The sequence below is a fragment of the Glandiceps talaboti genome, chromosome 13 (genome assembly GCF_964340395.1).
Source record: "Glandiceps talaboti chromosome 13, keGlaTala1.1, whole genome shotgun sequence".
Classification (NCBI taxonomy): domain Eukaryota; kingdom Metazoa; phylum Hemichordata; class Enteropneusta; family Spengelidae; genus Glandiceps; species Glandiceps talaboti.
The window spans coordinates 21,285,986-21,300,633 of NC_135561.1; the positions used below are offsets into that span (position 1 = coordinate 21,285,986).

At 37.5% G+C, this 14,648-nt stretch overlaps 2 protein-coding genes across 2 annotated transcripts in view; both read right to left on the minus strand.

Annotated features, from left to right (window-relative positions):
• The window catches only part of LOC144444572 (uncharacterized), a 9,459-nt gene extending 1,998 nt beyond the window's left edge, over positions 1-7,461 (minus strand). Inside the window, exons 1-3 of the mRNA XM_078134048.1 lie at positions 7,323-7,461; positions 6,521-6,839; positions 1-84 (exon numbers count right to left, since the gene is read on the minus strand). The exon at positions 1-84 is cut by the window's left edge and continues 125 nt beyond it. Coding sequence (XP_077990174.1) covers positions 1-84; positions 6,521-6,833 — 397 coding nt within the window. The 5' untranslated portion in view covers positions 6,834-6,839; positions 7,323-7,461. The remainder of the gene's footprint in view (positions 85-6,520; positions 6,840-7,322) is intronic.
• An 877-nt stretch (positions 7,462-8,338) lies between these two features.
• LOC144444571 (uncharacterized) lies at positions 8,339-12,267 on the minus strand. Its single transcript, XM_078134047.1, has 3 exons — positions 11,370-12,267; positions 8,741-8,889; positions 8,339-8,539 (listed from the first exon to the last, which is right to left on the minus strand). The coding sequence occupies exons 1-3, from the start codon at positions 11,767-11,769 to the stop codon at positions 8,339-8,341; spliced, it is 750 nt and encodes a 249-aa protein (XP_077990173.1). The 5' UTR covers positions 11,770-12,267.
• Between the last annotated feature and the right edge of the window lie 2,381 nt (positions 12,268-14,648).

Below are 14,648 nucleotides of genomic sequence, written 5' to 3' on the forward strand. Positions count from 1 at the left end.
GGAGACATACGATGACGACGCTGCAGACACTAATGAATAGCGCCCCCTTCAGGTAGAAGGTAAAGACAGACGAGTTGATCAGACCTAAGAAAAGAAAAGGTCAATAATCCAAACCAGTAATAGAATACACACCTATATTAAAAGAACATCATATCTAATGAAAAATTTGCAGCAGGATTCGATCTCTCATGATCAGATAGTATATATATTTTTATTCTCAAAATTTCTTTAAACACAACTGTTATCTTTCACTACATAATATATGTAAAATTGTCCACGTATAAGGAAATGTAACCCAAATCTTATGAATACACTGACAGGCGTTGGTAACTCATACAGCTTTAGTGTTTACTACAAACTCAACCTCCAGTTTGAATGTAAGTGAGGTGAGGATGCGATAACTGTCATCACGTTTATATCAACTATCCAATATAAAATATCCCAGTTGGTGGTAAAAACAGAATTCGGCTGTGCTAGATGAATCCATGTGACTATACGGCATAGATGATTGTAACATGTATAGGGACTAGACCGTATATCACGTAAAGGAAATAGATCGTATATCACGTATAGGAACTAGACCATATATCACATATAGGAACTAGATCGTATATCACGTATAGGGACTAGACCGTATATCACGTATAGGGACTAGACTGTATATCACGTATAGGGACTAGACCGTATATCACGTATAGGGACTAGACCATATATCACATACAGGGACTAGACCATATATCACGTATAGGGACTAGACCGTATATCACGTATAGGGACTAGACCATATATCACATATAGGGACTAGACCATATATCACGTATAGGGACTAGAGCATATATCACGTATAGGGACTAGACCATATATCACGTATAGGAACTAGACCGAACATCACGTATAGGAACTAGACCATATATCACGTATAGGGACTAGAGCATATATCACATATAGGGACTAGACCGTATATCGCGTATAGGGACTAGACCATATATCAGGTATAGGGACTAGACCATATATCACGTATAGGGACTAGACCATATATCACATATAGGGACTAGACTGTATATCACGTATAGGGACTAGACCATATATCACGTATAGGAACTAGACTATATATCACGTATAGGGACTAGACCATATATCACGTACAGGGACTAGACCATATATCATGTATAGGGACTAGACCATATATCACGTATAGGGACTAGACCGTATATCACATATAGGGACTAGACTATATATCACGTATAGGGACTAGACTATATATCACATATAGGGACTAGACTATATATCACATATAGGGACTAGACCATATATCACATATAGGGACTAGACTATATATCACGTATAGGGACTAGACCATATATCACGTATAGGGACTAGACCGTATATCACGTATAGGGACTAGACTGTATATCACGTATAGGGACTAGACCGTATATCACGTATAGGGACTAGACCGTATATCACGTATAGGGACTAGATCATATATCACATATAGGGACTAGACCATATATCACATATAGGGACTAGACCGTATATCACGTATAGGGACTAGACCATATATCACGTATAGGGACTAGATCATATATCACATATAGGGACTAGACCATATATTATGTATAGGGACTAGACTGTATATCACGTATAGGGACTAGACCATATATCACGTATAGGGACTAGACCGTATATCACGTATAGGGACTAGATCATATATCACATATAGGGACTAGACCATATATTATGTATAGGGACTAGACTGTATATCACGTATAGGGACTAGACCATATATCACCTATAGGGACTAGACCGTATATCACGTATAGGGACTAGACCATATATCACGTATAGGGACTAGACTGTATATCACGTATAGGGACTAGACCATATATCACGTATAGGGACTAGACCATATATCACGTATAGGGACTAGACCGTATATCACGTATAGGGACTAGACTATATATCACGTATAGGGATTAGACCATATATCACGTACAGGGACTAGACCGTATATCACGTATAGGGACTAGACCATATATTATGTATAGGGACTAGACCGTATATCACGTATAGGGACTAGACCATATATCACGTATAGGGACTAGACCGTATATCACGTATAGGGACTAGATCATATATCACATATAGGGACTAGACCATATATTATGTATAGGAACTAGACTGTATATCACGTATAGGGACTAGACCGTATATCACATACAGGGACTAGACCATATATCACATATAGGAACTAGGCCGTATATCACGTATAGGGACTAGACCGTATATCACGTATAGGGACTAGACCGTATATCACGTATAGGGACTAGACCATATATCACGTATAGGAACTAGACCATATATCACATATAGGGACTAGACCGTATATCACGTACAGGGACTAGACCATATATCACGTATAGGGACTAGACCATATATCACGTATAGGGACTAGACTATATATCACATACAGGGACTAGACCATATATCACGTATAGGGACTAGACCATATATCACGTACAGGGACTAGACCATATATCACATATAGGGACTAGACCATATATCACGTATAGGGACTAGACCATATATCACGTATAGGGACTAGATCGTATATCACGTATAGGGACTAGACCGTATATCACGTATAGGGACTAGACCGTACATCATGTATAGGGACTAGACTATATATCACGTATAGGGACTAGACCATATATCACATGTAGGGACTAGACTATATATCACATATAGGGACTAGACCATATATCACGTATAGGGACTAGACTATATATCACGTATAGGGACTAGACCATATATCACGTATAGGAACTAGACTATATATCACGTATAGGGACTAGACTATATATCACGTACAGGGACTAGACCATATATCATGTATAGGGACTAGACCATATATCACGTATAGGGACTAGACCGTATATCACATATAGGGACTAGACTATATATCACGTATAGGGACTAGACTATATATCACATATAGGGACTAGACTATATATCACGTATAGGGACTAGACCATATATCACGTATAGGGACTAGACCATATATCACATATAGGGACTAGACTATATATCACGTATAGGGACTAGACCATATATCACGTATAGGGACTAGACCGTATATCACGTATAGGGACTAGACTGTATATCACGTATAGGGACTAGACCGTATATCACGTATAGGGACTAGACCGTATATCACGTATAGGGACTAGATCATATATCACATATAGGGACTAGACCATATATCACATATAGGGACTAGACCGTATATCACGTATAGGGACTAGACCATATATCACGTATAGGGACTAGATCATATATCACATATAGGGACTAGACCATATATTATGTATAGGGACTAGACTGTATATCACGTATAGGGACTAGACCATATATCACGTATAGGGACTAGACCGTATATCACGTATAGGGACTAGATCATATATCACATATAGGGACTAGACCATATATTATGTATCGGGACTAGACTGTATATCACGTATAGGGACTAGACCATATATCACGTATAGGGACTAGACCATATATCACGTATAGGGACTAGACCATATATCACGTATAGGGACTAGACTGTATATCACGTATAGGGACTAGACCATATATCACGTATAGGGACTAGACCATATATCACGTATAGGGACTAGACCGTATATCACGTATAGGGAATAGACTATATATCACGTATAGGGACTAGACCATATATCACGTACAGGGACTAGACCGTATATCACGTATAGGGACTAGACCATATATTATGTATAGGGACTAGACCGTATATCACGTATAGGGACTAGACCATATATCACGTATAGGGACTAGACCGTATATCACGTATAGGGACTAGATCATATATCACATATAGGGACTAGACCATATATTATGTATAGGAACTAGACCGTATATCACGTATAGGGACTAGACCGTATATCACATACAGGGACTAGACCATATATCACATATAGGAACTAGGCCGTATATCACGTATAGGGACTAGACCGTATATCACGTATAGGGACTAGACCATATATCACGTATAGGGACTAGACTATATATCACATACAGGGACTAGACCATATATCACGTATAGGGACTAGACCATATATCACGTACAGGGACTAGACCATATATCACATATAGGGACTAGACCATATATCACGTATAGGGACTAGACCATATATCACGTATAGGGACTAGATCGTATATCACGTATAGGGACTAGACCATATATCACGTATAGGGACTAGACCGTACATCATGTATAGGGACTAGACTATATATCACGTATAGGGACTAGACCATATATCACATGTAGGGACTAGACTATATATCACATATAGGGACTAGACCATATATCACGTATAGGGACTAGACTATATATCACGTATAGGGACTAGACCATATATCACGTATAGGAACTAGACCATATATCACGTACAGGGACTAGACCATATATCATGTATAGGGACTAGACCATATATCACGTATAGGGACTAGACCGTATATCACATATAGGGACTAGACTATATATCACGTATAGGGACTAGACTATATATCACATATAGGGACTAGACTATATATCACGTATAGGGACTAGACCATATATCACATATAGGGACTAGACTATATATCACGTATAGGGACTAGACCATATATCACGTATAGGGACTAGACCGTATATCACGTATAGGGACTAGACTGTATATCACGTATAGGGACTAGACCGTATATCACGTATAGGGACTAGACCGTATATCACGTATAGGGACTAGATCATATATCACATATAGGGACTAGACCATATATCACATATAGGGACTAGACCGTATATCACGTATAGGGACTAGACCATATATCACGTATAGGGACTAGATCATATATCACATATAGGGACTAGACCATATATTATGTATAGGGACTAGACTGTATATCACGTATAGGGACTAGACCATATATCACGTATAGGGACTAGACCGTATATCACGTATAGGGACTAGATCATATATCACGTATAGGGACTAGACCATATATTATGTATAGGGACTAGACTGTATATCACGTATAGGGACTAGACCATATATCACGTATAGGGACTAGACCGTATATCACGTATAGGGACTAGACCATATATCACGTATAGGGACTAGACCATATATCACGTATAGGGACTAGACCGTATATCACGTATAGGGACTAGACCGTATATCACGTATAGGGACTAGACCATATATCACGTATAGGGACTAGACCGTATATCACGTATAGGGACTAGACCGTATATCACGTATAGGGACTAGACCATATATTATGTATAGGAACTAGACCGTATATCACGTATAGGGACTAGACCGTATATCACGTACAGGGACTAGACCGTATATCACGTATAGGGACTAGACCGTATATCACATATAGGGTCTAGACCATATATCACGTATAGGAACTAGACCATATATCACGTATAGGCACTAGACCATATATTATGTATTGGGACTAGACCGTATATCACGTATAGGGACTAGACCGTATATCACGTACAGGGACTAGACCGTATATCACGTATAGGGACTAGACCGTATATCACGTATAGGGACTAGACCATATATTATGTATAGGGACTAGACCGTATATCACGTATAGGGACTAGACCATATATTATGTATAGGAACTAGACCGTATATCACGTATAGGGACTAGACCGTATATCACGTACAGGGACTAGACCGTATATCACGTATAGGGACTAGACCGTATATCACATATAGGGTCTAGACCATATATCACGTATAGGAACTAGACCATATATCACGTATAGGCACTAGACCATATATTATGTATTGGGACTAGACCGTATATCACGTATAGGGACTAGACCGTATATCACGTACAGGGACTAGACCGTATATCACGTATAGGGACTAGACCGTATATCACGTATAGGGACTAGACCATATATTATGTATAGGGACTAGACCGTATATCACGTATAGGGACTAGACCGTATATCACATACAGGGACTAGACCGTATATCACGTACAGGGACTAGACCATATATTACATATAGGGACTAGACCATATATCACGTATAGGAACTAGACCGTACATCACGTATAGAGACTAGACCGTATATCACGTATAGGGACTAGACCATATATCACGTATAGGGACTAGACCATATATCACGTATAGGGACTAGACCATATATCACGTATAGGGACTAGACCATATATCATGTATGGAACTAGACCGTATATCACGTATAGGAACTAGATCGTATATTATGTATAGGGACTAGACCATATATCACATATAGGGACTAGACCGTATATCATGTATAGGGACTAGACCGTATATCACATATAGGGACTAGACTATATATCACGTATAGGAACTAGACCGTATATCACGTACAGGAACTAGACCGTATATCAAATTTAAATCTAACCAAGCACTTAGTCTAGTAATCTTAGAAAAAAATATACATACCCAAAGGAGTGTAGTTCTCTAGTTCCTTTTCACACTGTTTCACACACTCAACAAGTGGTTTGCGATCAATCTCTTTTAATAATACCTTCAAGAAACTGAGATCAGAGACACTTATGAATCCTCTGTCTTCGAGCAAATGAAATATGTCTGCAGCAAACGACACTTTCTCGAGGTCACGTGATGGCAGATGTTTTCCTCGGAGGATCATTATAAATCTTTTGACATCTCTCGAACTAAGATCGTCATCGAGTCGTTTGTAAAGTCTTCCTAGTGGGTGTATTCCAGGAACCACTCGTCGAAGAATCTCTGTCATGGTTTCCTAGAATAATGACCAAAATAAAGTAAGTGCCGGTAAAGGGTACATGTCTGACAAAGTGTATGTTTTCATTGTCATGTACATGTACACTTTGTCTGAATATAATGGTTTGAAAATTATATTAATACACATATACACATATTTTCTATAAAATACACATATAAAATACACATTGAAAGTATTAACTGGTTGCCATGGTAAATTACAGAGAACTTTCAAATTGGTTATTCCTTTTCAATAATGTTTGGTGGCGCTCTGCGAGCTTCGTTCCATCTCAGACCACTATATATTTTCTATAGTGGTCTGAGGTTCCATGCAAAATCTGAGTATGTATGATGAATATTAAGATTGTACATTCAGGCCTTATACGTCATGTTTGTTTTGATAACACTGTCTGATTTGATGCGGAAGACTATGTTTATTTTTACTTCCCTATAATTGTTGTTAGGACAAGAGAACGGGCAAACAGCAAAAAGTAACACTTACCTACGACAGTCGATCAACCAATTAGAGTCCTTACAAATGTAAACACTGCTATATCATACCAAGACAGCACAATCGTTACTGGGCAATCAATAGTTTTGTTATACAACATGCCACGGTTGTTGGGAAAACCCATGAGTCATTTTATATAATATAGTAGTAAAAGGTCTTGCCGCTGGGGGCGCTATAACCTCGTCCGTGAGCGACACAACAAACCAAGGTCAACCGAACATTTTCCACCGCGTGCGAAATATGCAAGTTTACAAAAATGCATTCGATCATGATCATTTGAATAATTTATGAGGAGCAAAAAGATACTAACACTACAGAATGTTTTCTGTCTTTTAAAAATCAACTATGCAACATCTAGCATAGTGTAGGATATCGTGAGATTTTGATGTCTGTGGCCTTATATAATATCATTGATACATGCATGACTGTTTATATACACACACTGTTAATGTTCTTTATGTCAAGCTTAGATCTTGAATTCACACAATTAACATGTTTTGTCATTTGCTGTGACTAACATTTTCATCATTGTCACTTGACATGATATCATTGACCAGTGAAATATAATTATGAACTATTCACCATGTTATCTATCGTACGTATGTATATTTACGTTATTGTGCACTCCTCTAATAGTTGCAATGTATATTTTATTTGCAAAGTCATATGAAATGGACGCATTGTCAATATTACTTTCCTACTGATGTTGGATATGGATCACGAGGATAGAGAACTCAGCTGACCTGTAGAATTGTACATAACATATTAGATATGTCCTAACTATCTTTAATAGACTTCAAAACAAAGATAACACAGAAAAAATGTCCCAAATTCAGTTCTGACCTTTCCAATTTTATATGGTTACTGTTAGGAATTCTTTGTATATAGGCTAAAGTGTTAAAAGTGTAGCGAATATTCAGAGAACAGAGGTCACATTGACAAGCTATATCATTCACAGAACTAAATAAATGTCTATAAAGATATTGCCTATATTTTTTTACTTGTCATCAAGGGGAAAGAATGCCCTGCACTTGTAGTTGCTGGACTAGTGACGTCATGGCCCTCTGTAGGCCCTCTGTGCAGTCGCTGACGTTTCTCTCTCTCCAACTTGTTCCACATTCAACATCCCACGCAGTACAGGTATAGGTTCCACTCCCAGAGAATGTTTCCTCGACTTCATACACAATACATCTTCCTTTGAAATCAACCTAAAATAAGAGACAGAAGTAGGAATTGAGGTCAAAGTTCAAAGTAGCGAAGGTGAATAGGACTGTGTATTTAATGCATGATTTGAAAGGAAGCTCATTTAATTTAGTGAACATTCCTTTTACTCTTTACTAGTAATTTATCACAAATCAATGTCACACTGTTCACCTTTGACCTTTCTATGCTTATTCTACCATTCTTACCTGTCCACCAGTTGGTTTTAACGCTGTCAGTAGACCTTGCAGAGTATTTATGGGCAGTCTAGAAACAGTATGAGATGTGGAGTGAGAAGGTACGGTATCCGGCGTTGGAAGACTTGAAATGGTGTGAGATGTCAGGCAAGTAGCAGTATCTGTTTGGAAAGAACACACAACATATAATAAATTCAAGTTGATGTTGAAACTTTTTTTTTTCATTTTCACAAATACTGCTTAAAGAGACTACAACTCTGATTAAGTCCATCGGGTTATTAACGGTTGCGCTCATTCTTAAAGCTTGTAAGTCATAGTTCTAGCATCCGCATTAAATGATTCTGAAACTTCTTATCTGTCATCGCCTAGTCTAGATACAACCCATTACACCAATGTAAAGCGTTTTCTATATGTACCACAATTATTTATAGCATCCATAGCAAGGGTAAAAGTAATATGTTTCCTTAAATTGCTAATTGGTCACATTAAAAAGGCCACATGCTAGGCTTGTAAATAAACTTACTGAAATAGTATACTTTTACACGTGATATGAATGCTATAAACGAGTAGATAGCACATAGAGAAAGTGCTTTACTTCAGTGTTACTCGTTGTACTGTACGTAATACTTCAGTGTTACTCGTTGTACTGTACGTAATACTTCAGTGTTACTCGTTGTACTGTACGTAATACTTCAGTGTTACTCGTTGTACTGTACGTAATACTTCAGTGTTACTCATTGTACTGTACGTAATACTTCAGTGTTACTTGTTGTACTGTACGTAATACTTCAGTGTTACTCGTTGTACTGTACGTAATACTTCAGTGTTACTCGTTGTACTGTACGTAATACTTCAGTGTTACTCGTTGTACCGTACGTAATACTTCAGTGTTACTCGTTGTACCGTACGTAATACTTCAGTGTTACTCGTTGTACTGTACGTAATACTTCAGTGTTACTCGTTGTACTGTACGTAATACCTCAGTGTTACTCGTTGTACTGTACGTAATACTTCAGTGTTACTCATTGTACTGTACGTAATACTTCAGTGTTACTCGTTGTACCGTACGTAATACTTCAGTGTTACTCATTGTACTGTACGTAATACTTCAGTGTTACTCATTGTACTGTACGTAATACTTCAGTGTTACTCATTGTACTGTACGTAATACTTCAGTGTTACTCATTGTACTGTACGTAATACTTCAGTGTTACTCATTGTACTGTACGTAATACTTCAGTGTTACTCGTTGTACTGTACGTAATACTTCAGTGTTACTCGTTGTACTGTACGTAATACCTCAGTGTTACTCGTTGTACTGTACGTAATACTTCAGTGTTACTCGTTGTACTGTACGTAATACCTCAGTGTTACTCGTTGTACTGTACGTAATACTTCAGTGTTACTCGTTGTACTGTACGTAATACTTCAGTGTTACTCGTTGTACTGTACGTAATACCTCAGTGTTACTTTGTACTGTACGTATTACTTCAGTGTTACTCTTGTACTGTACGTAATACTTCATGTTACTCGTTGTACTGTACGTAATACTCAGTGTTAGTACTGTACGTAATACTTCAGTGTTACTCGTTGTACTGTACGTAATACTTCAGTGTTACTCGTTGTACTGACGTAATACCTCAGTGTTACTCGTTGTACTGTACGTAAAACCTCAGTGTTACTCGATGTTACTGTACGTAATACTTCAGTGTTACTCATTGTACTGTACGTAATACTTCAGTGTTACTCGTTGTACTGTACGTAATACTTCAGTGTTACTCATTGTACTGTACGTAATACTTCAGTGTTACTCAGTTGTACTGTACGTAATACTTCAGTGTTACTCGTTGTACTGTACGTAATACTTCAGTGTTACTCGTTGTACTGTACGTAATACTCCAGTGTTACTCATTGTACTGTACGTAATACTTCAGTGTTACTCATTGTACTGTACGTAATACTTCAGTGTTACTCGTTGTACTGTACGTAATACTTCAGTGTTACTCGTTGTACCGTACGTAATACTTCAGTGTTACTCGTTGTACTGTACGTAATACCTCAGTGTTACTCGTTGTACTGTACGTAATACTTCAGTGTTACTCGTTGTACTGTACGTAATACTTCAGTGTTACTCATTGTACTGTACGTAATACTTCAGTGTTACTCATTGTACTGTACGTAATACTTCAGTGTTACTCGTTGTACTGTACGTAATACTTCAGTGTTACTCGTTGTACCGTACGTAATACTTCAGTGTTACTCGTTGTACTGTACGTAATACCTCAGTGTTACTCGTTGTACTGTACGTAATACTTCAGTGTTACTCGTTGTACTGTACGTAATACTTCAGTGTTACTCATTGTACTGTACGTAATACTTCAGTGTTACTCGTTGTACTGTACGTAATACTTCAGTGTTACTCGTTGTACTGTACGTAATACTTCAGTGTTACTCGTTGTACTGTACGTAAATCAAAATTATTTTCTCTATATCTTGATATCTTCCGTTAAAGGTACTCTTTAACATCACATCTTTGTTTGTTTTAAAACCACATAGTATTATTATTAACACTGACATTTAACACCGATAATATGAGTGACCCAATATAAGTATACTAACTGTATATATAGCAGAAACTTACCGTGTTGCTGATTTCCATCTACTGGTGGTCGTAGATGGCGTAGTGTTGGGGTTATTGTTGTTGTATGCATAACTTCTCGAGTCTTCTGAGGTTCCGACAGGCCATCTTCAATGCGCATGCGTTGGACTTCAAGTTCACATTCTTCTACTTGTACAACAAGTGGTTTTCGGTCTATAGCTATTAGAATGTCCTTCAGAAATCGTAGATTATTTCTGGCAATTGCACCTTTTTCTTCAAGACGCCTAAACATTGACGCTGCATCGTCCAAACTCTCCATCTCTCGTTTTGAAATTTGGTTTCCGGTCAAAATATGTCTTAATTCTTTGACGTCATCCTTACCAAGCTCCAAATTTAAATCCCTATACAGCTTTGAAACAGGATTGATTCTTGACAAGGACATCTTTGAATGATGTAGGACTTGACTTGTACAGTACACTCGTGTCACGATCACGGACAGTGTAAACCAGATACGTGCAAAGAATGACAGGCGCTGTAGTTCCTATCTATTGCCAGGGCTACGTACGTACAGTGTGACCTGTATGTCACCGAAAGTCTTTACCAGGAATTGCTTTCTTTAAGTGTGTTTTTAAAACGAATACTATGCTATACTGAGAACTATCTTAATAGGAGGGGATTCCCCGATGGGATTTCCCCGCCAGTATTGTTAGTCCATATAATGACGTCATTGCACACCCGATTATTTCGTCGAGTTCTTCACAGACAAATACTAAAGCAGTACAGAGTATATATAAACCAGAATATGATTATTTTTACAACAATATCTATGTGACTTTACACGTGTTAATACAGAACTTACAATTTCACGAAGCGAAAAACTCAGCAGCGAATACGTGTGTGATGATGACACTGTGTTGGGTGGGTGTTTACGTTGTGTACGTCATCTGTCGGGTGCATGCCGGGATATCACCATATTCGTGACCGTTATTATGAGACCACAATCCAAAAAATGCTTTCGATTGTGTAGGGTCTATGATTCAACTGAGGGGGGGGGGGGGCAAAATGGCCGCGGGGGCAAATAATTGGGGGGAAACGAGACGGGGGAAACGGTCCTACTTCTATTTTATGTCTCCAGTGTACTGGTATACAGTAGGGGACAGAGGGGTGCCTGCAATATTTGTTGCCTTCCATTAGTCGGACATCAACATTTTTGAAAGCACTTGGGAGGGGAGAGGATCCGGAGCTACGAAAATTTACTGGCCATTAATTGTGTTATTAAGCATAGCAGGATGATTACATTAAAAATAATAATAATACAAACATATTCCAGGCAGAAGAGTCCCAATTGTGGGAATTAATTGAGTCTAGAAGTAATACCAATCACAGTTGGTCAAATTTGCCCAGATTTGACCAACTGACAAAAACGAAGGCAAAAATATTAATCCAAAAACCAAAATAATAGCCAAAAGGCAGTGCTATTATAATTTATAGAAAAAACATATTTATGTGATGATGTCAAAGTTAAATCAACATTTTGTCATTTCTTTTTGAAAGTCAAAGCTAATGATATAGAGAATCATTCATACAAAGTAAGACGAGTTAAAGTTTACGGTTATCAATGATTCACTCAGCTATGAAGACCTTATATATTATTTCAGTGCATATAATGAAACGGGCAAAGTTTCCGTCTTTCATGATCAGATTACATGTAGTTACGGCGTACTGGCGTACAGTAAAGAGCGCCACCAACGTTTTATCGTTAAATGAGCAGGTCATAAGAACGCAGTTGCCACCGGCAACAAAGTGTGGTTCTATCACGTGTAATACGTATTATTCCAATCTGATTAAAATAAAAGCATGGTTTCAGCAGTAGTATTTAACTATGTTGTCTTGTCGTAAAGATACTCGTTGCACTTTGTCGTATACTAAACGATAACTGTTGTAAAGAAAACAAATTGGAAATTACTTCTGTGGAATTTTCAGTCTGTGACATGGCACAAATAATTGTGCAATTTAGCAAAACTCTGTAAAAAAAAATATTTGGTATTAATAACAAAATCTATGTTTTAGTAAATTTAATATGTCATTGACTTAGCTGCTGTTTTCATTGTCTATGCAAAGAACCGTTAAACAAGTCTTCATAGAAAACATATCCACCAAGTTCAAATGTGACTGAATTGAGACAATTTTTATTCAAAGATAGACGTCGACTTGTAACTGTATCGAGGTCAGTATCGGCAATAGAATTTGATGATCAACACGATTCTCTCACTAGTACTTTCACTATTACTGCTATCGTAAGACACCTACATATAAAGCCTAAGATCTATAAAACATGATAAAGATGAGTTTCGTTTTCTTTCTTTCTTTCTTTCTTTCTTTCTTTCTTTCTTTCTTTCTTTCTTTCTTTCTTTCTTTCTTTCTTTCTTTCTTTCTTTCTTTCTTTCTTTCTTTCTTTCTTTCTTTCTTTCTTTCTTTCTTTCTTTCTTTCTGCCTGTCGCTCACTCTGTCTGTCTGTCTGTCTGTCTGTCTGTCTGTCTGTCTGTCTGTATGTATGTATGTATGTATGTATGTATGTATGTATGTATGTATGTATGTATGTATGTCTCAAGATTGCTTTCAGACGTTACCACGTAAAGCATCAAATGAAAGCGGTAATGTTGATGCATTGTTTGCAACCACGAATGATCAATTTATAGTTACCCTGATCTTTGTGGGAGGTTAATTTTACTAGTAGCTCCAGATTAGGTATTATGATAACCACAGATAATCCCATACTCCTTTGTGTCTGAGCATGCTGAGTCTGGATTGCAAGTTCCCTATTATAATCAGAGACGAAAGAGAAAATATGCAGAATATCTTGGAAGATATATGATAGGTAGAAAACAACACAAGTTCAAAGAGTTGCAAAAGATATAATATTGTACATTGTAGAACATGTAAGTTAAAAAAAAAAATTGCTCAAACATTACCCATTTTGTGAGTATAAAGCAACCAATTACTTTTCCATCAGAAGTTAAATAAAGGTATGTTCCATGACAAATGTCATCTATCGCATTCAATGTTAGAGATTTGGAATGTAATATGTGGACCAGACTTCCCCAAAATGACAACTATACCGAAGAGATAAGGCTGGTACCTAGTACAGTAGCGCAACATTTCAACTCTGTCAAGCATATGTAATTGGTTATACAGTGTTGATGTCTACCGAACCCCGCGAATTGTAGATCGAGATGGAAGCGGGAAAGAAAGCTGCTGGATTTATTTTTAACTTTCAACCATCGTTCCCATGATCTTAATCTTTGAGATGTACTAACCATG

Excerpts from the sequence above, each read along its gene's own strand:
- LOC144444571 (XM_078134047.1), bottom strand. The coding sequence starts at position 11,769 with ATGTCCTTGTCAAGAATCAATCCTGTTTCAAAGCTGTATAGGGATTTA. Across the intron at positions 8,890-11,369 it reads AGATGGAAATCAGCAACACG|ATACTGCTACTTGCCTGACA; the intron begins GTAAGTTTCTGC and ends CTTTCCAAACAG. Across the intron at positions 8,540-8,740 it reads TAAAACCAACTGGTGGACAG|GTTGATTTCAAAGGAAGATG; the intron begins GTAAGAATGGTA and ends CTCTTATTTTAG.